General features: G+C 32.6%; 1 protein-coding gene across 1 annotated transcript in view; it reads left to right on the plus strand.

Moving 5' to 3' along the window:
* The window catches only part of PDS5B (PDS5 cohesin associated factor B), a 139,702-nt gene that overhangs the window by 59,243 nt on the left and 55,296 nt on the right, over nucleotides 1–25,163 (plus strand). Inside the window, 6 exon segments of the mRNA XM_012642128.1 lie at nucleotides 1,518–1,599; nucleotides 5,301–5,349; nucleotides 7,676–7,815; nucleotides 9,284–9,399; nucleotides 13,532–13,637; nucleotides 16,325–16,485. Coding sequence (XP_012497582.1) covers nucleotides 1,518–1,599; nucleotides 5,301–5,349; nucleotides 7,676–7,815; nucleotides 9,284–9,399; nucleotides 13,532–13,637; nucleotides 16,325–16,485 — 654 coding nt within the window.

Genomic DNA, 25,163 nt, shown 5'->3' on the forward strand with positions numbered 1-25,163 from the left:
ATCCTCCTGCCTCAGCCTCCCAAGTAGCTGGGACTACAGGCACGCACCGCCATGCCTGGCTAATATTTTCCAAATATTTTTGTTGTCCAGATAATTTCTTTCTATTTTTTTAGTAGAGACGGAGTCTCACTCTTTTTCAGACTGGTCTTGAACTCCTGACCTTGAGCGATCCTCCTGCTTCGGCCTCCTAGAATGCTAGGATTACAGGTGTGAGCCACCACGCCTGGCCGAGATTTCATGTTTAAATTAATAAAATTATTTCCTCTTTAAGTGAAGACAGGTTTCAAAATCTTGGCCTTTCAGAAGTTGTAATGATTCAGTGTATAGGAGAGAGAGTATATATTGACCTTGGAATTCAGAAGTAATTTCGCAGATGACTACTCTGTTTCTTTGAAAATTATTTTAATTATATAACAACTACTTAGTTGTTAGATTTTTATACTCCTCTGGATAATGATCATTTTGCTTTTAATGTTTATATTTTAAATTATGCCAGTGAAACTTTATAGAACTTAGTAACTTGAAAATAGTAAAGTATAGCTATTTAGAATTTAACTTCTAAGATAAAAATAGCCTAATACTGTTATTCTGCCAGTACCATTTTGAAGTGATTACTATAAAGGAATTTAAGTGTCCAAATTTAAACTAATTTATCTCCTTTAAAAAAAAATCCAAAGGCATTTAAAAAATATTCTTAAAGGGGAGTATGAAAATATTAAAATATTAAACAGTTTGACCTATGAAAGGTGGTTTTATATGCTTCTGTATTGTATTGTTATTTGTCAGTGCTTCATATGTGTAGTAATAGAGGTTAATAGAAGTGCAGATAATTGAAAATAAACCAATGAAAAGTATATTTTTTGTTTTTGGAAATTTCGTTTTTAATTTTTAAAATGTGTGGTTCTGATATTCTGTAATCTAATATTAATGGTAATGGTTCTCTATGATTTACATATATTTTCTTGAGTACCTGTATAATTTCTTTTTAGATTTAAATTTCTGCTTGAGAACAATGTAGCTATTAAGAGGACATCAGGATTTTGCCATGTAAAAAGAATATTCACTTATATTAATAGCATAAATAATTCCAGAAAATTTGAAATTTACATATAACTAGATTTCTGTTTTAAGAAAAGATACCACTCATGGCTAACTCTTCTATTTGTGTCTTTGATTTCATTTCATCCTGCCTATTACAGGTCCTAATTCCATCATTTAGTTATTCCTTTATTTCTCGAGTTTATAATTTCTCCAGTTAATTCCTACTCCTTAGTTTAGAAATATGCTCCAGTTAATGATAGATCTTCCCTATTTTTATACAAAGCAAAACAGAACCACCATTTACTTTCTTTTGATTGTGTTATATTTGATTCCTTTCTTTCCGTCTGTGGGTTTTACTTCATCTCTGTCATCTACTTCTGTAATTTGAACCTTTTTAAAAAGTTACTTAGTTGAAATATTCTAGAAGTATTTTTATCCTGTTTTGTTATTTAAATTTCCATGTTTGTGTTTTTCAGAGCATTGAATGAAATGTGGAAATGTCAAAATCTGCTTCGACATCAAGTAAAGGATTTGCTTGACTTAATTAAGCAACCCAAAGTAAGTTAATTTCAAAGAAACATTTTTTTGATGTTGAGTTTTGTAAAACACATGTATTTTAGTTACTATTTACCATTGTTGGTGTGTGTTAAATAATTCTTTCTGTATGGAAGAGTTCTGACTGTAGAACTTACGATTCCTAAATTAGAAAACTCTAATTTTAACACATTGACTGCCATACTAGAAAAAAAATTTTTTTCCTTGGGGCCACGGTGTTTTATTACAAAAATAGAATAAAAACTTTGAAAACAAAATGAACCTTTCTAATTTAATGAAAAATTTGTTATTTTTTATTATTTTCTGTGCATGAGTTATATGCAACTTGAAAAATAGTTCATATGGCTCTCAAGGTAAAGAGGCATCTGAATTACATATGCTACATGAGGCCCTGGGCTCAAAACCAGCGTGAGCTAAATACAACTCACATGGCGGTTAATGTGGTAAAGAAACTTATTACATAGAAAATTTCAAATGTTTTTATCTGCAAAAGGTGTGGCCCAAAAGGAAAGAGAGTGTATTTCTGTGTACTCAAAATTAAGGTTTTTTGGTAGCTTTAAAATAAAGAAATAAGGCTAGGTGAGGTAACTCACACCTGTAATCCTAACACTTTGGGAGGCTGAGACAGGAGCGTCACTTTGAGGCTAGGAGTTCCAGATCAGCCTGAGCAAGAGCAAGACAACCCATCTCTAGAAAAAAATAGAAAAATTAGCTGGGCATGGTGGTGTATGCCTGTAGTCACAGCTATTTGGGAGGCTGAGGCAGGAGGATCACTTTAGCCCAGGAGTTTGAGGTTGTAGTGAGGTCTGATGACACCACTACACTTTAGTCTGGGCAAAAGAGTGAGACTCTGTCTCAAATAAAAAATAATAAATAAAGAAATAATAACTCAGCGTTGTTGGAAGAATAGAAAACAGGATAAAATTAAACTTCATCTTGCCAGTGTAAGATGTTCCCAACATCTTTGTATACTCTTGTGGTTTTAGAAAGTTTTAATAATCATGTAATTATAGTTAGATATCTTGATATTTTTACTTATAATTAATACGATTTTAATGTACTACCTGATCTTCATAATTATAATTTAATAATGGTATTCATCCAGTGAATGTATCATTTTATTTTTGAATGTTTAGAATGATTCTAGGTTTCTTTTTTTAATTCAGAATGCTATATGTAGGCCTGTAAAAGGCATAATTCATCTAAAAAGCAGTGTGTGTGGTCATTTTAAATTGCATTCAGGGAAAACAATGTAGTATTACTCTTTCTTTTTCAGTCTATAGTGATCCCCTCAAACACACCCCCCCCCAACACATATTCCTCTTGTTCGTAAGACCGACATCAATAGATCAATATTGTTTCATCTAAGGGGAAAAAATTTCCAGTTTCCCTAGGCATAAATTCGTCAGTTGCCCTAAAAGCAATAAACTAACACCATTTGTTTGAGTGGTTTATAGAGACCCTCTCACTATTTTTTTTAAACCTTCAAATCAGAACTCATAAGGCATTTTGTACCATTTGTTTGCCTAATTGAAGCTTACATTTGAGTATTTTTGTTTTATAGGCTAACAACCTTTTTGGTTGTTTTATTGAATATAATTTAACCTTTTTTCTATGGTTATTGAGTATATTGAAACTTAAAATATGTTTTCTCTTAAAATAAATGACTCAAAACTAATTTAATGATTCTACTGTTTCCTTTCTCTTAACCCATTGAAATTAGTGTGTTTTAGTCAATAAGCATGTGTTTCAGTCAGTAATCTCTGGATAAAGTACCTCTACTACCTAGAGCTGTATTAATTTACTTACTTCTGGGCAAAGATATAAAAGTGTTAATTAAAAAATATAAGACATTCTTATATGCATGTGTATAACATTATTCCTGATTTTAGGCATTATTGACGTCATAATAGCAGCCAGGTAGAATATTAAATGTGTCTGTCATATGTTGCACAAGCATGATACGTGAGATTGTGATCAAGTATAACTTTGTTTTTTACTTTTACTGTTAGTTTAAAATTTATGTATTTAGTGGGAGCTTTTGACTATTTGACTATTGGTAAAATAGTCTATTGACCTTTTGACTATTGGTAAAAACTTGGGAGGGTCTCATGACTTTCCTGCTCAGTGATGAAAATCAAAGTCGTGAAATCGCAAAATACAATCTCAGTTAAATTAGGATGTTTAGTTCCCTTCTACTTAGTGGAATTTTCTTTTTGCTTATCTTAATTACCAAGTTATCCACATTGAAGAGGAAATTCTCATTCATGTATGGTAGGGTTGAAGAGGAAACAGAATGGAGAAGGATAGTACCCCAAATTGGAATTCTGGTGTGAGAATTCCACATTCTTTCAGATTATTTACTATTCACTTTATACTAAGAATTATAGTAGACATTATAGAGTTAAAGGTAGAAAAAAATACAAAGCTATGCTTAACTTTTGGGTGTTTATATTTCTTCCTGTTTTACCAGGAAGACTCTTAGATACTTAACAATCAGTATGGTTTTTTTGTTTTGGTTTGGTTTTTTGCTTTCTTCATTATTCAGTCTGGTTAAGTCAATTTTTAATTCTTAGCTCAGAAACATAGTCCTTCTACTTCATTTAATTAAACTGATAATGCTCAGTGTCACTCGCAAGTGACTTTGTAATTTCCAGTGTTATACTTTTGTTGGTGCTGTTTCTTTTTCATGCTGATCAGCTTCTTGAAAGCCCAGTATCATCCCGTTCCCCCCGCCCCCAAATAAAACAACAGTAGAAATCATGTTTCTAGACAGAGCTGTTCAGTACTTTAAATTCTAAATATTTGGGAATTCTTGTACTTTATTATACTTTTCCTCTCACTTCTTAGTAAGCTTGCTCTCACTAGGGCTGGTTTGTTTGTTTAATTCATTGCCTTCGATTCAAGGTTTATCTAGATCAGTATTTTGAACAGACTTGCTCAGTGACATCTTTTTGTTTTTGTTTTTTTTAAATAACACTGCCCTGATGCAGCAAATAATTATTCTGAGAAACATCTTTTATACATGGGACTTTACATGCAGTTGTACATGAATGTATTACATGCAGTACAATGCAGTGAGTACATTCATTTACTGAAATAATGCTACCCGGATGCAACCCGTATCTGGTATTCTTAGAAACATCTTTAATACACGTCAGTGACATCTTTTTAATTGTTTTTCTCCAGAGTCTTGCCCATAACCTTCATGACTGTCCTTTGTAATTCTTAGGCCTAAAAATTTTAGGAACACCTCAGAGTTTATGCTTGTGTCAACTTTTTGTTTCACATAAGGCCAAAAACTTGAAAACTAACATTTCCTGGGTGTTTTGTTCCTTTTCTAAACTTAGTTTCCCTGGTCTGTCAGAACTAAAGAAACCTAAAATACCTACCTGTCCCAAAATGTATTGTAGCAGTCTTTTTTGTTGGAGTGCCGACAAAAGAGGATGAGATAAGAGGTGACAACAGTGGAGAATGAATTCACTTCCACCTCGAGATAAGAGGTGACAACAGTGGAGAATGAATTCACTTCCACCTCCGATTTGCTTCATCTAGAGTTTTAAAAATAGCTAAAGAAGGATACAGTAGTGGTAAGGGCATGAGTCTGGAGCATTAATAGGTTATGCTTATCTAATTTTCTGCAGAGTGTGATGAAGATTCTTGTCAGGGAATTTTAATTTTGCATTTTTTTGTGTGATTTACAGACAGATGCCAGTGTCAAGGCCATATTTTCAAAAGTGATGGTTATTACAAGTAAGTTATTTTAAATCTATATAAAATTTAAGATTTAATTGAAGTATTTTTTATAATTGTTTCATGCAGTGTGTCATAATAGGCTATGACAACATAGGAATTTCAAATTTTCTTCAGTGTCTTATATGAGCAAGAGCTGGAGAAAGGATTTAGTATATAAATTTATTTTTGAGAATTTATTTCAATCATTATATAAGCTTACTGTAAAAACTGAATCTGTGCTTTGGTGTTGCTTGCTCTCTTGTTAATCTCTTTGAAGCTAATTTCACTGTGAGCCAAAATTTAAAGTAAAGAATATACATAATAACTACATAGCAGCTTCTTTGAAAATATATTAATATGCTTTTTTGGTTTAAGTGATGTTAAATAAAATGTTATTTAATTGCATTTAACAGTAAATACTAAAGTATTATGTGTCGTATCTCCTTTGTTCAATGTAGGAGTAGGGAAAAGTAGCTTAGCTGGCTGGTTTTGTTTTTGTTTTAGTTTTTTTTTTTTTGGTCACTGACTTGAAGCTCAAAAAGTAGCTGTTTTTGCAGGTTATTATTTGTTTTTCCTACCACCTCAGAGATCACTGTGTATAGCATATGGACAGAAGGATAATCAGGAACACCTGGAGGAATGCCTCTACTGAACTTAAAATGAAGAGATTTTAAGATGGATCTGAGATGCTAAATATTCCAAGATGTGTATGAACATAATGTTAAGACACTGAGGATTATAGTAAACCTAACTCATTGGGTTTTGAATTAAGTGATGAAAGTTTTAGTATGAGTAGAGCTTTAAGACCAAAATATCTTTCAGTCCTGGGTAAACTAGTTTTCGGTCCCCTAGGATAACTTGCTAAAGCAAGTCGTTTTGGGCTATTGCTTTTTTATAACTATTTCCTCAGTAGGTTAGCTGTGGATACTATCCCCTACAGGAAGCATTCTCTATATTCTACACTTTTTTCCCCCTCTGTCCATTTTCTTCTGGCAAGTACAGTGTTTCCCAGATTCTTTTCTGAGGAACACTAGTATCCTACAGGTGTTAACAGTATCGTGAGAAAAAAAGGGTTCCATGGTCATATATGTTTATAGAATGCTGAATTAAAAGTTTCTTTTTGTTTTCTCCCTTCTTTTTCCTTTCCCACCTTTGTTTTCTTAAATAATAATAAGACTTATTGTAGTTTCATGAGATGCCTATTTATTATGAAGGGGCTGTAAAGTGACTTTTTCCAAAATTGTTTGAAAACAGTACCTTTTTCTGAACACTGTGAAACTCTAGTGAACTGCTTGCTAGTGATCTTTGGAACACAGATTGCAAAGTGCCTGCACTAGCAGTTTTCCATCTTGCCCTCAGGTGCTTATTGTGTAAACTTTTAGTTTATCTTCTGTAATTGATCGTGTTTATTTGTTGCACCGTAATGTGGTTCTCTTTCTTTGCAGTTGATTTTTTTGTATTATAGAAACATGAGAAGGTCAAGTTATTTAGGATTAATGTATTAATGGATTCTTACTGCATTCTGTGATTAAATCATTCTCACCAAGATTTAACATTTCAGAGTTGTATGTGAACTTAAAGAATGCATGTATACTATATTCATATTTTAAGATTCAGTTGAATTTCTAGTATTTTTATAGTCCTGTATTACAATTGCTGTTATTAGAGTTATCCTAGTCTGGTTACCTATAGCAGTTAAGTAGCCAGAAAAAAGATACTAGGATCAACATTTTATTAGCTCTTGTAAGTGTTTTGATACGTAGACACCTTAGGAGAGTAGTACAAAAATCATTTTTAATTCAAAGACTTATCCTTTTTAACGTAGTAATGATATAACTGGTAGTAACACCTGGAATATGTTGCTTAGTATATGTCAGTGCTAGATAGCATGCATGTAGATGTGAATTATTTCTGGGTTAGTTTAACAATAAACAAGGAAATACAGGAAAATAGTTTCTTAAAGGGAAAACTTACTGATTAATCTCTTGCTGTGAATTATAAGAGAACAATGTATGCAACAAGCTAAAGGGGAAGTAATAAAAATGGTATTATTCCAGTTGACATTTAATGCCTTTAAATATTATAAGGAGTTATTTAGAAATAGCCAGTTCAGTCTTTTCTCCTGTATAGATGTCCCTTCACAGTGATCCTGTTTTATATTTCTAGAGAGCAAATTTTTATTTGTGAAAGGTAACTGTTGAAGGTACCTCACAATTTATTTTGTTAAACTAAACTGAATTCATAGGTAAGGATTATAAAAGTAATAAAAGGAATCAAAAATATTGATCTTGTATTATTTTGAGATTTTCTTTTGTATTTTAATTGAATTTTAATTTATTTTAAGGAAATTTGCCAGATCCTGGTAAGGCTCAAGATTTCATGAAGAAATTCACACAGGTGTTGGAAGATGATGAGAAAATAAGAAAACAGTTAGAAGTACTTGTTAGTCCAACATGTTCCTGCAAACAGGCTGAAGGTTGTGTGGTAAGGAGAGAAATTAAAAGAGCTCAATTTGAAAAAGTCTCCACACCTTTTTTTGGTTCCCTATTTTTATAAAAAATAATTTATATTCATTATGTAAAATTTAGAAAATGTCACGTAAATAACAATACAGATAAATTGTAATCTCTATAGAAACAATTGCTATTAATATTGTGGTATATTTCTTTCCCAAATGAGATTATATTATATGGTTTTGAACATTTTACTTAATTTTCATTAATCTTTTTGTAGGAGTTAATAGCTACATAGCATACCATTGAATATATGTACATAATTTATTGAGTAGTCCACTGTGTTACATGTTGAGATTTTTTCCCCACTTTTTGATTAAAGAGCAGTATAATTAATATCTTGATAGATAAATATCTTGATTATTTTTTAAGGATAAATTCCAAGAAGTACAATTGCAAGGTTTAAAGGTTCATTTTTAAAGCCTTTAATATTTATTGACAAATTGTTCTCCAGAACTGAATTAGTCTTACGGTAATCACCAGTAATGAGTGACCATTTTTCTAACACATAACAGTATCTGCCAGTATCATTGCTGGAAACAAAAACCAAATAAAAACAAACAAAAACAGTTATTTTGATGGATTTGTATTTATTGGTTGCTAGTCATCTCACCGTTTCTTCTCTTTTAGTTTATTGGCCATTCATATTTCTTTTGTAAGTTGTGTGTTTATAATCATTGCCTAGTTTTCTAAAATGGTATTTCTGTTTGTCATATTGATTTGTTAGTTTGTCACATGGTTTTGTCTGTTAAGTTGCAAATAATTTTCTGTCAATTGTAGTTTGCCCTTTCATTTTGTTTATGTTCTTTACATACCAAAATTTCTATTTTCATCTAGCTGAGTCTATCACTATTCTCCTAATGGTTTTTGTTTATAGTGTCCGGCTTATAAAATCTTATTCTGTTGCAGGTCAATGAAAATATTTACTATTGTCAGTGTTTCTTAATCTGTTACCCGTGTATCTTCTGAGATGCTTTTTAGAGAAAGGTCATTCTTGGCTCCATCCAAGATCAACTAAATGAGAATCCTCAGAGTTAGATGCAGGAATCTATAGTTTTAACAAGCTCCTCTGATAATTGCTTGCTGAAGTTTGTATTTCCAGTGACCCTTGATTTTAGTCTTTTGTAGTTTTATCCTTTTCACACATTTTTGGTGTGAGGTATGAAATAAAGACCTACCTTTGTTTTTATTCGAAATGTCTGTCCAGTTATTTTAATACAATATATTGAATAATCTGCCTTTTTCCTATTTACTTGAAATGGTACCTTTCCCATATGCTAAATTCTTAATCGAGTCTTTTTTTTCTGGATTTATTAAAATCTAATTGATTTGTTCTAGCACCAGTACTATATGGTTTTTATTATTGTAGATTCTTAACATTTTAATGTAATGATTTGTTTAAACATATTGTTATAATATTTTAAAAATCTGCATTACAGCGTGAAATAACTAAGAAGTTGGGCAACCCCAAACAGCCTACAAATCCTTTCCTGGAAATGATCAAGTTTCTGTTGGAGAGAATAGCACCTGTGCACATAGATACTGAATCTATCAGGTATTTGTACATAAAAATATTAAGTTCTCATTACGGTTTATTCATTCACACATTCAGGGGGTCAGTTACTATTGAGTATCTGCTATATACAAAATACCAAAGTAGCTACTCATCTGTGTATGTTTGCATATATGCTCATTTATATATATCTGTATGTATTTGTATGTGTATATATACATACTTACCTGTGTGTATCTGTATATAGTTTTTATTGTTATTTATTTTAAGTAGTGGTTCAAATTATGTGAGAAATTGTCAATCCAAATCTAATTTTTATCTGTTGACAGTATACCAGGAACTCCTCTTTTTTGTTAGCTTACAAAGGTTAGATAATATAAACATATTTTAGGCCAGGCTCAGTGGCTCACTCCTGCAATCAGTCCTAATACTCTGGAGCATTGCTTGAACTCAGGAGTTCAAGACCAGACTGAGCAAGAGCAAGACCCCATCTCTACTAAAAATAAAAAAATTAGCCAAGCATTGTGGCACATACCTGTAATCTACTACTTGGGAGGCTGAGGTAGGAGGATTGCTTGAGCCCAGGAATTTGAGGTTGCAGTGAGCTGTGATGATGCCACTGCACTCTAGCTGGAGCAACCAAGTGAGACTCTGTCTCAAAAAATAAATAAATAAAATAAAGTAAACATATTTTAGTTATACCCTCAAGAAAAGAAAACTAGGTAAATCTGTTACGAAGGAACATATGATGCATTTTCACAGATATTTAACAAAATATCTTCTAAATAGAGGTCACTATAGGAGACTAGCTAAGAACATTTTTGAAAAAAGTAAACTAGGGAAAGGGAGAAAACACTTATCAGATAGTAAAAAACCAAAAAATACTATAAAGTTACACTAACCAAATCAACATGGTACATTAGAAAATCATGAAACAGAAAAAGCAAAGTAATAGACCTTAGCGTATATGAGAATTTAGATTACATAAATTGTAAATGGATTAGTAGTCTACTGAGATTGCATAGAAAGAAGTAAAAGATCGTGGACAGAACCTTGGAAATTTTTTTACAGTAGAGAAATTACAGAGATGTAAGAAGACCATATTATTGCAATGTTGTGAAATTTCAGATGGAGAAAGTTTTCAGAAGTAAGGTATACTGTGAACAAACAGAGACTGAGGACCAAGAAACAGGCCTTTGGCTTTAGCAATCAGGGGGTCATAGTGATCTAGAGGAATATGTCAAAACATAAACTATAACCGGTAGCAGTCAGTGCTTTATAACATGCCTGGGATGACTACAAGAGTTTTTCATGTTTTAACTAATTTTACTTCTTTCTGAGATGGCAGCTATTATTATTCACATTTTACAGATAAGGAGCAGTGAATTACACAGATGTTGAGTAACTTTCCCACTTCTGGGAAGTGGAGAACAGTGTTTAAACCCAGGAAGTCTGGCTCCAGTGCCCACTTGGTTAACCACCATGCTGTACAATAAGCCTCCAGAAAGATTATACTTTTAGCCTCCTCTAATAGTTAATAAGTGTCCATGTCACCTGACTCTTTCCAACAGTGGTTATTAACCTTTTCCGTCTTTGTCATTTTATAAGTGAATGAATGATGGTACCATTTAAAAAGCTTTTGTATTACAAAGAAAGTTGAATATTTGTTAATTAAGTTGAATTTTTTTTCATGTTTCTTGGCTAATTGCGTCTTTTGGGGAAAATGCCTTATTTTTCTATGAGGGACTCAGAGGAATTGTCTTTTTCTTATTGATTCTACAAATGCTTTATAAAAAATAAGGCTGTCATCCCAGTTGGATTGCGTGTTTTTTTTTTTTTTTTTTTTTGAGACAGAGTCTCGCTTTTGTTGCCCAGGCTAGAGTGAGTGCCGTGGCGTCAGCCTAGGCACTCAAACTCCTGGGCTCAAGCGATCCTCCTGCCTCTGCCTCCTGCATAGCTGGGACTACAGGCATGCGCCACCATGCCCAGCTAATTTTTTCTGTATATTTTTAGTTGTCCAATTAATTTCTTTCTATTTTAGTAGAGATGGGGTCTTGCTCTTGCTCAGGCTGGTTTCGAACTCCTGAGCTCAAACAATCCACCCGCCTCAGCCTCCCAGAGTGCTAGGATTACAGGCGTGAGCCACCGCGCCTGGCCTTGGATTGCGTTTTAAATCCCAGGCTGTCATCCCAGTTGGATTGCTTGACATTAATAAATACTAAATTATATAATTAAATATGTCAGTCATTTCCTTTATGGTTTCTTTCTGCCTTTGGTATCATATTAGCAGTTCTGTTTTTTACATTTAAATTTGTAACTAGCCTGGAATTTAGTATAAGGCAAACAGATCCAACTCTTTTTTTTAAGGCACATGATAGATAGTTACACCAACTTCATTTGTTGAAAAATTGATTTATTCTCATTTGATTTGAAATATTCCCTTATTATAGCATAAATTCTTAGGTAGTTTGGACCCTTACTGGATTTTCTTTTTGGTTCTTTTGTTCTTTTGAGGTTATGATACATTTTTATCTCATAGAGGAAGTTCTTTCATCCCTCTTCTCATAAAATTTATTAGCTGTTCACGAACATTAATTAATTCTTCCAGATGAGCCTTAGTGTGCATTTGTTGAATCTTGCCCAACACCAAGTGACTTATAGATTCTGTGCATTATAACTTTTTATTTTTAGTTATTTTATATATTTTTGACTTGTCATTATGAATAGATAGCTCCTCTCTGTTTTTTAGGTGGCTTTTGCTGATACAGAAAAGCACTATTAATTTTTGAGTGTTTTGTTGGTGTTGCTTCACTGAATTCTTAGTATTTTTAAATCATTTTTCAGTTGCTTCTCTTTAGTCTTTTGGGTTGATGTTTTTTCCCCACAGATTTTTTTTCGTATGACTATTGTTCTTCACTTATAAGCTTAGTTGTACTTCTTCAAAAATGCCTTTCCTAATTACCTCAGCTAAAGAACTTGACTTCTTGTCATGGCCTTTTTTGTAGTCCTTATTGTTCTCCGATGATCTTTTTTATGTGTTTGCTTTAGCCTTCCTTCACTAGACTGAGAGCTTCATGCCTTCAGTCATGGAAGAAAATAATGAGTTTAATTTTGGATATGTGCTATTTTTCATTCCTGTGGTACATCTAGGTAAAAAATCTTAGAGGTCACTAAAAATATGGGAAGAGGATTCAGATTGAAGATTTCAATTTAGGATAGTTGGAGATATGAGAATAGAATAATCAAGGAAAATGAGCAGAAAAAGAAGAGAGAGACTCTCAGAAATATCAGCTCTTAGAGGGATGATAAATCTAAGGGTACCCTGTAAGGGAGACAGATACATTAGACTTGTAGCTTGACTTTAAATTTGAGGACATAATATTTTTGTAGAAACGTATATTTACTAAACGTTTTAAAGAACATTGAATAATTCAATTTTCTTGTATATTGGTATGTTTTATGTCTCTATTTAACCTGGTGTTTGTTATTTGTAAAAAGAACAAATACTCATCAGTGTAAATGATTATTTTAGATAATTGTCAATGTATTACAGCTGTTTATTTTAAAGTAATAAGCTTGTTTTTAGAAGAAAGTTTGAAAACATTGTGTTTCCGTTTTGATCTACTGTAGTTCCTTTTCTAATGTCCTAGCGAGGTTTTATCGTATGTCTGTTATCTAGGTATTTTTATAACTTTTAGGAGCTGGCCTGTGTTTCTGGCTCTTGTAGTTCTGCCTGACACGCTATAATATTTGACAAATGGTTTGAAAGTGCTTAAGGTTGCCATTTATCCTTTTTTATTTCAGTTTATATTGTTCTACTTGCTGGACTAATAATGAATTTTAGATAATTGAAAAATAATCTATCATTTTTGTGTTTGGGCTCAGGCCATCCATGGAAAAGACAATAATAAAGATATTGATAGCCTTAATAAAGAGCAAATCAAATAACATTTTTACCTCATTTGAATGGATAAGAGAAAATAACTGTTTTTGAAATACAGCATCTCGAAGTATTTTATTATAGTTATTTGTTTTGCACTGGTGTTTGAGAAACAGCTATGTCATTTCTATGTGGTTTGGATGTGGTGTATATATAAGATTTAGGATTTTCTTTGACACTGCTATTAAATAACAGTTGAAAAAATGATGGCTTTATTTTTTTGTCATACTTCAGTGCTCTTATTAAGCAAGTGAACAAATCTATAGATGGAACAGCAGATGATGAAGATGAGGGTGTTCCAACTGATCAAGCTATCAGGGCAGGTCTTGAACTGCTTAAGGTAAATGTCTGTTTGAAATCAAATGCCTACTTAGATAACTGTTAAACATACGTAGTTTATATCACTGTTCTTGAGGTTTGCTTAAGTTTACATAACCTAAAGTAAAGTTTTTTCAGTTGTTTTAGATAATTTAGGAATTGCATATTTGTTCTGACATGTAAGCTGAACATTTTCAGATTTAAATTCTATAATGTAGTCTTGTATTAATTACATTAAAATAGTAGAGTATGATTTAAGGTATAATTAGTGAGCAGAGAAGATACTAACTACCACAGAATGAGCCAAATTCTTCCTAAAACCCTATTTTAGTTTTTATTTTGTTTCATAAAATGTACTACTGCCTTTTACTGATTATAAAACTATCACGTCATTATTGACAACTTAGAATGTATAAAACGATAAACAAAACATTCGTAGGCCCATCATATATAAACATTGATTAGTTTCTTTTGTTTCCTTTTAATCTTCAAAAAAGGCATAGTTTTATATAGTGGAGATTAGACTGAATGTGCAATTTTGTATCCTGAACTATTTTTTCTTATTAAAGTATAAGCATTTTCTCAGTATTTTTAAGCATATCAAAACAGTTCTAATTTTTGGCTGTCATTTACTAGCTGTGTGCTTTTGGACACATTATTTGCCTCACTTCCTCATCTGAAATGGAGATAATTAAGTACTTGTCTCACAGAGGACTACATTAAATCATGTACAGCACAATGCCTGCCTCATAGTAAAAATAATAATAGATGTTATTTTTTGAAATGCTGATTAGTACACTTTTGGGTAACATAGTGTTACTGTTTTCGTATTGCTGGCTATTTAGATTTTTCTAATTTTATTCTTATAAACAGTACAGGATGAATATTTCTATGTAAGATCTCTTGGTAATGTCTTTTTTTTTTTGGGAAAACTGGAAGGGCATTAGTGGGTCAAAGATGATGACCATTTTCAAAATTCTTAGATATATGTATTCAGATTCCTTTACAGAAAAATTGTACTATATCCCATCAATAGTGTATGAAGGTACTCATCTTCTTAACCCTTACAACATGGAATATTATAAATTTTAAAAAGATTTGCAAATCTGATAACCAAAAATGTTTTAATTTGCATAATTATTACTAATGAGGCCCATCTTCCATGTGTTAATTATTGGTGTTTTCCCTATGGTGAATTCATTATTTTTATCCTTTATTCATATATCCATTGATATCTCAAACTTTTATTTTTTTTAGTGATTTGAATGAGCTTTTTATTTCCTTTGCTTTTTTTAATGGGATATATTTGACATTTAAAAAATGTATTCTATGTATGTTATGAAGTATATAATAAAATGAAGTCAGTGAAAAGTAAATAGAATGTTAAATTAAATTGAGTATTAAAAATACTGTTGAAGATCCCTGAGTGGTTTTTCTCCTTGACTCACATCCCCCAGGTATTACTGTCCTAAATTTTGGATTTATTATTCTCTTAACATTCTTTATAGTTTTATCATCTATAACTATGTATATATCTCTAAATAACATTGATTAATTTGATTATTTTCAAGTCTTAAAATGGCATTATATGTAGTATATTTTTTTGCTTTTTTTTTTGCATGCCACAGTTGATTCCCATTGCTTATATTTGTTCACAGAGTTTTTATTGTTTTTGTTTTTTAAAGTCTTAATCCATTTGCAATTTATTTAAATTGTGTATGGGGGGTCTAATTTGATTTTCTCCCAATAGCTATTCAGTTTTCTCAGGACTGTTTTCTGTTGCCTTCTTTATAATCAGTTACAATTTATGTAATCCAAATTCTCATATACGCTAAGGTCTATTACTTTGCTTTTTCTGTTTCATGATTTTCTAATGTACCGTGTTGGTTTGGTTAGTGTAACTTTATAGTTTTTTTTGGTTTTTTACTATCTGATAAGTGTTTTCTCCCTTTCCCTAGTTTACTTTTTTCAAAAATGTTCTTAGCTAGTCTCCTATAGTGACCTTTATTTAGAAAATATTTCGTTAAATTCTCTCTTTCTGTCCCCTTTTCTCTTATCCTCATTCCCCACCCCACCAAAAAAATACCCCAAACAGTAATCAAAATCCAAATTATTTTGATTAGAAGCATAATAACATGTAATGTAATTTTGGAAGAAATGACTTCTTTATATCATATAATCTTGCTGCATAAGAACATTCTGTTATATATTTGAGTTTTAAATTTTAGTTGTAATGCTCTCAATTTCTTGTTAGCTTATTTATTTATTTATTTTTTTTTTGAGACAGAATCTCACTGTGTTGCCCAGGCTAGAGTGCCGTGGCGTCATCCTCGCTCACAGCAACCTCAAACTCCTGGGCTCAGGTGATCCTCCTGCCTCAGCCTCCTGAGTAGCTGGGACTACAGGCACGCGCCACCATGCCCGGCTAATTTTTTCTATATATTTTTAGTTGTCCAATTAATTTCTTTCTATTTTTAGTAGAGACGGGGTCTCGCTCTTGCTCAGGCTGGTTTCGAACTCCTGAGCTCAAACAATCCGCCCGCCTTGGCCTCCCAGAGAGCTAGGATTACAGGGGTGAGCCACCGCGCCCGGCCTAGCTTAGTTATTTTTGTATTGACTTTGATTTGTAGTATTTCTAATGTAATATTTTGGATCTGTGTTTTAAAGATGAAAAGGTTTTACAAATCATTTTTATGATCAATTTTGTAGGTACTCTCATTTACACATCCCATTTCCTTTCATTCTGCTGAAACATTTGAATCACTCTTGGCTTGTCTCAAAATGGATGATGAAAAAGTAGCAGAAGCTGCATTACAAATTTTTAAAAACACAGGAAGCAAAATCGAAGAGGATTTCCCACATATCAGATCGTGAGTCGAGTTTATTATGATAAATATTATGGGAATCAGAAAAATAATTTTATATTTCTTGATTTATGTAAAAATTGGAATCTTTCGAGTTTTGAGGAAAACTGTCTAGGTTATCTTAAGCCTATATTGTTCAATTTAGATTCACTTTTCCTGGGAGAAAGCATTGATTGTTATTTTAGAAGATACATGAAAATGGGGGATAAATATGGCATATCTTTCTGAAGCATCAGTTTAACAGTGCCTGATACATTTCGGCATAGAGTAAACAATTCACATGAATTTAAGGTACAAGGTGAAATTTCAAAGGTGTTTCAGCAGGACTGTCCATAGTACTCTTTACTTTTCTCTGTGATTAAGGGTACTGGACCAAAAATTTTCAGAAGCAGTGCTTTACTTGACGTAGGGAAGTAGGGAAGCATAGAATACTCATCTCAACAGCAGTGTAATTTTTGTCTGCATTCCAGTATTTCTAAGAATTAGAAATTGAGCTGTTATCCTAGGACTCTGTAATAGTGGTTGATCATTGTTCAAGATTACAGAATAGCTCAGAAGACTAAGTCTTCATTCCTTATAAGTAACTACATGCTTTTCTATATTCATCTCTTCTCCCTGTTCCTGGAGAGAAGATCCAATGAGTGGTCCTGATAATTGCCACCGTCATAGGTGGTAGGTTTCACCTCTGTCTCATCACTCGGGCTTAGCCACTGGTCTGGTTAGTTGTGGTTGGGGTATTATGTTTCTTCATGCAGAAGAATAGCCTATGGCTCTTTTCCTCAGAAAGAGACAATGGACAAAGCTAGCTCTTAGAGTTTCAGATATAATTTTTGTTACTTTTTGTTCATGTGAACTTAATTCTAAAACCTGCTGATAAATAGGACAAAGGCATTATTTAAAATGGTAATTGAAACATACTAGAATTTTGTAACACTAGTCTCTCTGACAAAGAGTAAGAAACCTTATTGTTTGGAATTGGCTTCTTAATTTTTAAGTGAGCCCAGAGCATAAGTTTCCCTTTGCAGGGATACTGTGGCTCTTCTAGTCAGATCAGAGATTAGAGTTTGGTTTTTAAAACACACACAAGCACGAGCACACACACACTCCTTCTCTCTCTCTCTCTGTCTCTATCTTGATACGTGTGTGTGTGTGTATAAAAACTGTGTATAACTTTGTATCATTTACTGAATGCCTACCAGTTGTACTGTCTCGTTTAAAACTTGTAACAATTCAGTGAAATGTGGTTATTATCCTTTTTTTCCAAATGAGGAATCTAATGTTCAGAGAGGTTAATGGATCTAGGTCATATAGCTAGCAAATGGCAGAGCCAGGATTTGAATTTAGGCCTGTTTGGCTTCAATGCCTGTGGTACCATATCCGTTATGGCACAGTTCCTTTCTTCATTAGATCATTGAACAAATTTTAGTTTGGCTTATTCACTAGAGTTTTTTTTTTTTTTTTACTATTTTCATTCTAGACTGTCTTCCTAGTATTCTTTATATATATGTATTTTAAACTTTAATCCCATGACAGATTACCTTTATATTTTAAAGAAACATTGTTTGATATATTTGTAGGAGAACTGCGAGAGCAAGGTCGACAGGTGGACATTTTAGAACACGCAAGGGCATTTTAAAACATGTGCTGCTTTAATATGGAACTGAAGCACTTAAAATTATTTGATTTATATGCTGAATATATTTCAAATGTCTCTCATGAGGAGAATTAACTCAACTGATATTGATTACCTGCTGTATGCACAACTGTTCTTGATGAAGTAACTAATATCTTCAGGAGATAAAATATGTATGCAGATTTAATGTTTTAAATTATTAAATTGGGTGAGTTGATTTTCAGGAAAAATAATAGAGTTAAGTTAATCTTGATTAAACTATCTTCCCTTGAATTCACCAAAATAATTAAAAACCCAAAGAAAAATGTTTCTAAGTAGAAGCTACCACAAACTGGAATTGGCACCAGTTATGCCATTTAGACTGAATTGAATGTGAGAACACTAACAATTGATACAGAATCAGCTATATAAGGCAATGTATAGTAAGTGTCCTATTCTTTGCTAATTTAGAGGGAAGAAATTGAGGTATAGACATGCTTTAAAAGAATTAAGGAAAAAATGATTTCAGCTGTAATAGGACTCATAGAGAGATTTTGTGGTCACACCATTTTTCTTTAAGCCAAGCTATTTTCCTTACTAGGAAGAGTTTGCTTACCAGGAAGTTTTGGCTTAGTGGTAAGACTAAGACTAAAGGGAGAATCATGAAAGAAATGTCTTTTTACCAACTTTACAGGAATAGAAAAAATTATGTGCTGACACACTAAACAAAAATAATGATGAGTTATGGGGTTACATTCTGACTCAGCCTGTCTCTCGGGAGTCTGGCTTACCTGAAAGTAGGCAGATGTGCCAGAACTGAGAGTCCCCTCATAGCATATGATATACCCATAGCCCAAGTGGAGCTGGTTCTCACCTTTGTAAGAGTTTTAACACACTTGGAGAGAAATTACAGAGCGACAAGGACTCACTACCTTTAGCCCTAACTTTCTTCTCTATGCTACTTAGCTGATTAAGTAACTGCGACCTTAGTTGGGAGTGTTGATGTTAATTTTTTAAGAGAAGCATTTGGTGTCCAGTCATCAGGGAGATACTATCTATACTTCTGTTTAAATGGCAGAGCCAGAGAGAATTTTTGTTACTCAAAGATGAATTAACAGAATACAGATGAGCAAATTAAGCATGAAACCTGTGTAAATATTTTAGTATTCAAAAGATAGATGATAAGCACTATTTAGAAGAATTGAATTTTTCTAGAATAAAAAGAAAACAGCAAATGACATCTGGGGGGAAAGAAGAACAAAAAGATAATATATACAAAGTAGCTAAGGATAAAGAAGAACAAATTTATTTGCATTATAGAATATATTTTGCAACACAGTGAGACTCTGTCTCAAAAAAATAAAAAAAAGAATATATTTTGTTATAAATAAGCAAGGAACAAAATAAACAATGTAGAAGATGAAATCGGTAAGCTAGAGATTGGGCGTGAAGAAAACTGCCCAGTGCTTTGGAAAATATGGGCAAAAAATGAAGGCAGTTAAAGAGAATGAATTGCAGATAACAAAACATCATAACTGACTTTTTTGGAGAAGACAGTAGAATAATGGGAATTGGAAAATATTCGAGAAAATCATAATAACCCTGTTTAAAATGAATGAAAACATGAATCTAGAGATCAAGAAGACTCATATTTTAGGAAAATATCCTGGTGTAATATACTGAATTTTCAGGAATTACAAGAATTATTTCACAAACATCAGGAAAAACAAGTTAACTAAGTTTAGTACAGTAGAAAATGATAAGGCTGACTTACTTCTTTTCAACCACATAAAATTTCTGAAGTTAATGATTCAACAGCTGAAAAGTTGTGATGGAAAAAACAATGTAACTAAAGAATTCCCTAGGTAGCCCAAGTTGTGTTTAAGTAAGGACAAATGAAGGATGTCCTTCAGTGTTTAAGGACTCAGGAAATGTATCTTGCCCTTTTTATTGTGAGATCTGTCTATCCAGTTAGTTGTATGGTTCTCTCTCTCGAATTCAGTTCTGCTTGTGCCCCCTAAGTCTGCCTTTTGTTTTCTTCCTGTTTGAATATCTCTGGTTTGTCTTTGCCTATCATTTTACTCTCATTATTTAACTTTTAGATATGGCTGTGCAAATACATCTGAAAACCCAAATTTTTTTTTAAGGATGATGTAAATAAACTGACTCAAGAAGAGGGAAGAAAATGCCTAATAGACTATATATTTATAAAAAAATTGGGGAAATTATCTTCTAATAAAAGCATCAATATAAGTTGTCATGAGGGAGATAGTACACATCTACAAGAAACCAGGAATTCTAATTATTTTTAATTATTCGGAATATGGGTGGGGGAACCCTAATATTCTTTAAAGCCAGGATAACTAACATGGATGGTAAAATCTGATAAAAGACATTCCCCCAAAGGAAAACTAAGACAAATTTTATTAACGATTTTTTGCATAAGTAAAATATTAGCAAAAAGGGTTTATAGTAAAATAAGAATATATCATGGACAAATGTGGTTAATTTTAGGAATACAAAGAGGGTTGGTATTAGTAAGCCTAATATTTATGTTTATAATTCATTATATAAGTTGGTTTAGGGGAAGTCTACACGATAGATTGTTTTGATAGATGCTGAAAGGGCTTCTGATTTTTTAGAAAACTAGTCTATTTCTAATTAGATCTAAAAATAAGTATAAATGCCTTCATAACATAAAATAAATATCTCTCAAACCGGTAGGCACCATCATGCAATAAAACAGAAGCAGTCTCAGTAAAATCAGGAACAAGATGAGAAACCACACTCTCTCTGCTATTATTTAACATTGTTTTCGAAGCATTCACCAATGTAACTGCATAAGAAAACAAAAATAAGAGGTATAAGTGTTTGAAAGGAAGAAGAAACATTATAATTTTTCTTGGAAAATCCAGGAGGATCAATTGAAAAACTACTAGAAATGGGGTAGCCAAAATAAATATGTAAAAATCCAAAGCTTTCCTTAAATGTCACTAACAACCATTTAGAAAATATTATTAGAGTAAACATCAGAAGACCTAGAAGTATATGAGAAATTTGCAATCTTGTAATGGTGGATGGGGGATTATAATATTAAGTAAATTGGTCAGGAAAAGTTAGGTTATCCAATAAATAACTAACAAGCTGTTTTGAAAAGAAAAAATTAGTGTAGACTGCTTACCTTGATTTTTATAATCTATATATTCTAGGTGGATCAAAGATAAATTCTTCCTTTGTCTAAGATATAAATATATAAAATGGGTTAATGAAAGTATTAGTAACCAGTGTGTTTCTGTAACTTCTTTGTGAGGGAAGGGACACCAATGCCAAGTCATGAATGAAAAGTGATAGATTGGATTATTTGTTAAAAATCCATTTGTTGAAAAAATATTTGTGGAGCCCTCACTGTGTGTCGCTATTCTAGGTGCTGAGGATGTTGTAATGAACAGGACAGTCTAAGTCTTTGTCCTTATATTTTAATGGAGGAGAACCACTATTTAGGTAAAAGTCAAAATCTTGAAATAAGTTAGAAACATAAGTGATATGCTGAAAGACCTTTTTCAATATATATAAGTTAGAAAAGATTAATATCTGTAATGTATAAAGACTCTTCATGAAGGAGTAGCAAACACAAGACTCATAGTAGACTACTAGCAAAGGGAATGAACAAGAAATTCACAAACAGGAAATCTTCTCAGCCCCCCAAATCATGAAAAGATGTTTATGTAATCAAAGAAATGTAAATAAAAATGATTGTGAGATATAGCCAGCGTTAGGTATCATTCGAATGATGCTCTCTTGATGGGAGTGTAAACTGATGGCAGCCATCTGGGTTGGTAATGTGGTAATATGTACAGAATTAAAAATGTAGGTAGTCTTTAACTCTGCAGTTTTACTTTTAGAAATTTATCCCAGAGATAATTAAAAAAGATGTCTATATAATTATCATATATGTCAGGGTCCATTCAGAGAAACAGAAACTATAGGTACAGTCATACACTGCATAATGACGTTTTGGTCAACAATGGACTGCTTATACAGTGGGGGTCCCATAAGATTATAATGGAGCTGCACCATACCGGTGTACCCCTTTTATAGCATGTTTTTACTCTACCTTTTCTATGTTTAGATATACAAATACTTACCACTGTGTTACAGTTGCCTACAGTATTCAGTACAGTAGCATACTTTACAGGTTTGTACCTATAAACCTGAGCAATAGGCCATACCACATAGCCTAGGTAAGTAGTAGGCTATACCATCTAGGTTTGTGTAAGTACACCCTGATGTTCACATTAGGATGAAATCGCCCAACAGTGCATTTTTCAGAACATATCCCTGTTGTTAGATGACACATGACTGTATTTTATACAGATATTTTAAGAATAAAAAAGTTGCATTGGTAATCCAGAGACAGAAATTGCTGGAGACAGCTACCACCCTAGGGCTGGTGGGACAACTGGGAGGAAGTGGTGTTAAGAAATAGAGGCGCCTTGTCAGTATTGCCCGGTTGACTGCCAAGGTATGATATGGCTTGGCTATTGCTACGGACAGTGAAGCTACTGCTCAGAATGCCTAAAGAAGCTCTAGTGTCTCTTATTGGAAGAAACTACCAGGAAGTCAGCTCTTAAGGGAGTCTGAGCAATGTGGTTTACAGATTTACAGCTCCAGGATGTGAGAGTAGATTATGAAAGAATAGGTTTAAAACTCAGAGACAGTAGGTAATCAGTCACAGAGATATTCATGTATTGTTGTTAAGCTTTTAAAAAACTTCTAAATGCTCATCAGTATAAGTTTGGTTAGATTAGTTGTGGTATAGCCATGCACTCACTAAAGAGCTATGCAACTATTAAAAAAGATAGTGCTTAACAATATTTGACAAAGGAGGCTCTGTATACATTGTTAGGTGAAAAAATATGTTTCCAAATAGTATGTATTTTAATTCTCATTTATTTAATTATATGTATAATAATATGTTTAGAGAAATTTTAGAATAGGATTCACCAAAATGCTGACAGTGTTATTTTTGGGTGGTGGGATTTTGAGTTTTTTCTTTAGCGTTTTTAATGTATTTTTCATTTTCTACATGTGTATGATTATCATCAGGAAAAAAACTTGAAGGAAGAAAATCAATTTAATGGGAGAATAAGGAGTTCCTTTTAATAGGAAAAGTAGTCAGAGAGGGTAGTTGCTTCATTTACTTGTTACTAATGTAGTACTTGAAAAATCTTGAAATTGTGTTTTCTTCTTTATGTTTGTTTTGGTTTATTTGTTTTCTTTTAAAATAACTGAGTATGTAAAACATTGAATGAGGTTGAAGTTTTATATAACTATCTTAAATTTAAAAAATCCCAGCTAAAGTTACTTCTTATTTGTGTGCTCTATACTTTTGATTATTGAGAAAAGAGATTTTGAATGTTTGCATTATCAAATCTGATTTATGAGAAAGAAGATAGATCTTGTCTGGGGAGTTTAGTTACTACAGTAACAGAATAATAATTTTTTATTTTGCAAAGAAACCACAAACTGTAGATTTAAAAGGTTAGCATTTTAGTGAGACTCTAGTTTTTTTTCATATTTTATTATTGAAAATTTCAAACATACAGAGGTAGAGCAGATACTATAAAAAAATCCTTGTGTATTCACCAACCAGCTTTAACAATGAATAACTTACAGCCAATTTTATTTCAGTTATGCCTCCACTCACTCCCCTGTTCCCCTTATATTTGGGAGCAAATCGCAGACATTTTGTCATTTCACCTGTACATATTTGTCACAAACAGCGTTAATTACTTAATAGTATCCAATTGATTTTCTTAAAAAATGTAGTAATTTTTTTAAGTAAGTTTGTTTAATTCATGGTCTCGATAAGGTTTGTATGTTGTGATTGATTGATGTGTCTTTTAAATCTCTTGTCTCCAGTAGACTTTCCCTCGAGCTCTCAGTCTGTCTCCTTGCAGTGTGTTTGATAAAGAAACCAGGTTGTTTCTCTTGAAGAGTTTCCTATAGACTGATTTTTGATAATTGTACCGCTTAGGCATAATTTAATAGATTCCTTTATTTTCTATAAAGCAATGGTTGAATCCAGGCCTGGTTGGATTCCAGTTCAGCCTTTTTGTTGTTATAGGACTGTTCTGTAAGATTGGTGTGCTCTCCCGTCAGGTGGCTCATAATATCTGGCTGCCTTACATTTTATGATATTTGCAGCTATACTTATGGTCAGTGATGACAGTCTTATTCTGTCATTACTTCTTCACTTGTTAGCTGGATACTTTTATAAAGAAGAACTACTCTTCTATTCTTTGGTTCCCCAGACAAGATAAATGATTCTTTTATGTTATTTAACCGTGTTCAAAATAAAGCTTAGGTTTACTAGTGTCCTCCAAAGGTGAACAATTGAGTGTTGTTTTTTAAAAGAATGTCATTATAAACTTGTGGATTTACTCATATTTTTTAGTCAGTTGCAGTGATCACAGGCATTGATAACCCAGATTATCTATAATTTTGGGATCCTATTCAGGTTGGTCCCTGAGTCCTTTGGATCAACCCCAGTAATCTTTGTAATTTCTTTGCTATGTGGTATGACAAGATGTTCCAGGCCCATCTTGTACATGCTCTGCCCCAGACCTGGAATGTCATTTCTCCAAGGACTTCTGGCACCTTTTAATGGGAACGGCATTAAGAAATCAGAATGTGAGTCCTGTGGGTACTAATTGCTAGTGTGTTCATGGACAACTCCATAGACACAGCTAAAAAAAAGTTTTTTGAAAGATAAAATGCATGACTGTTTATAATTCTTCCAGTTCAGATTCAGGATAACAGGGTTTTTACTGAACCTCTTCAATTTTACATTTGTAACTCTATTGCTATATCCCGTAATATTAACATATACATAACAATCTCAAAATAGCAATAGCACTACCAGTATGAGTCCTAAAAATAGCTGTTTACTTGTTTAGGTAATTCTCTCTTGTATTTAGTGTATATCACTTTACAGATCTGCAGTCAGATTCCTATGTTTTTTTTGTTTGTTTGTTTTTTGAGACAGAGTCTCACTCTTTTGCCCGGGCTA

The sequence above is a fragment of the Propithecus coquereli genome, unplaced genomic scaffold (genome assembly GCF_000956105.1).
Source record: "Propithecus coquereli isolate 6110/MARCELLA unplaced genomic scaffold, Pcoq_1.0 Scaffold175, whole genome shotgun sequence".
Taxonomy (NCBI): Eukaryota; Metazoa; Chordata; class Mammalia; order Primates; family Indriidae; genus Propithecus; species Propithecus coquereli.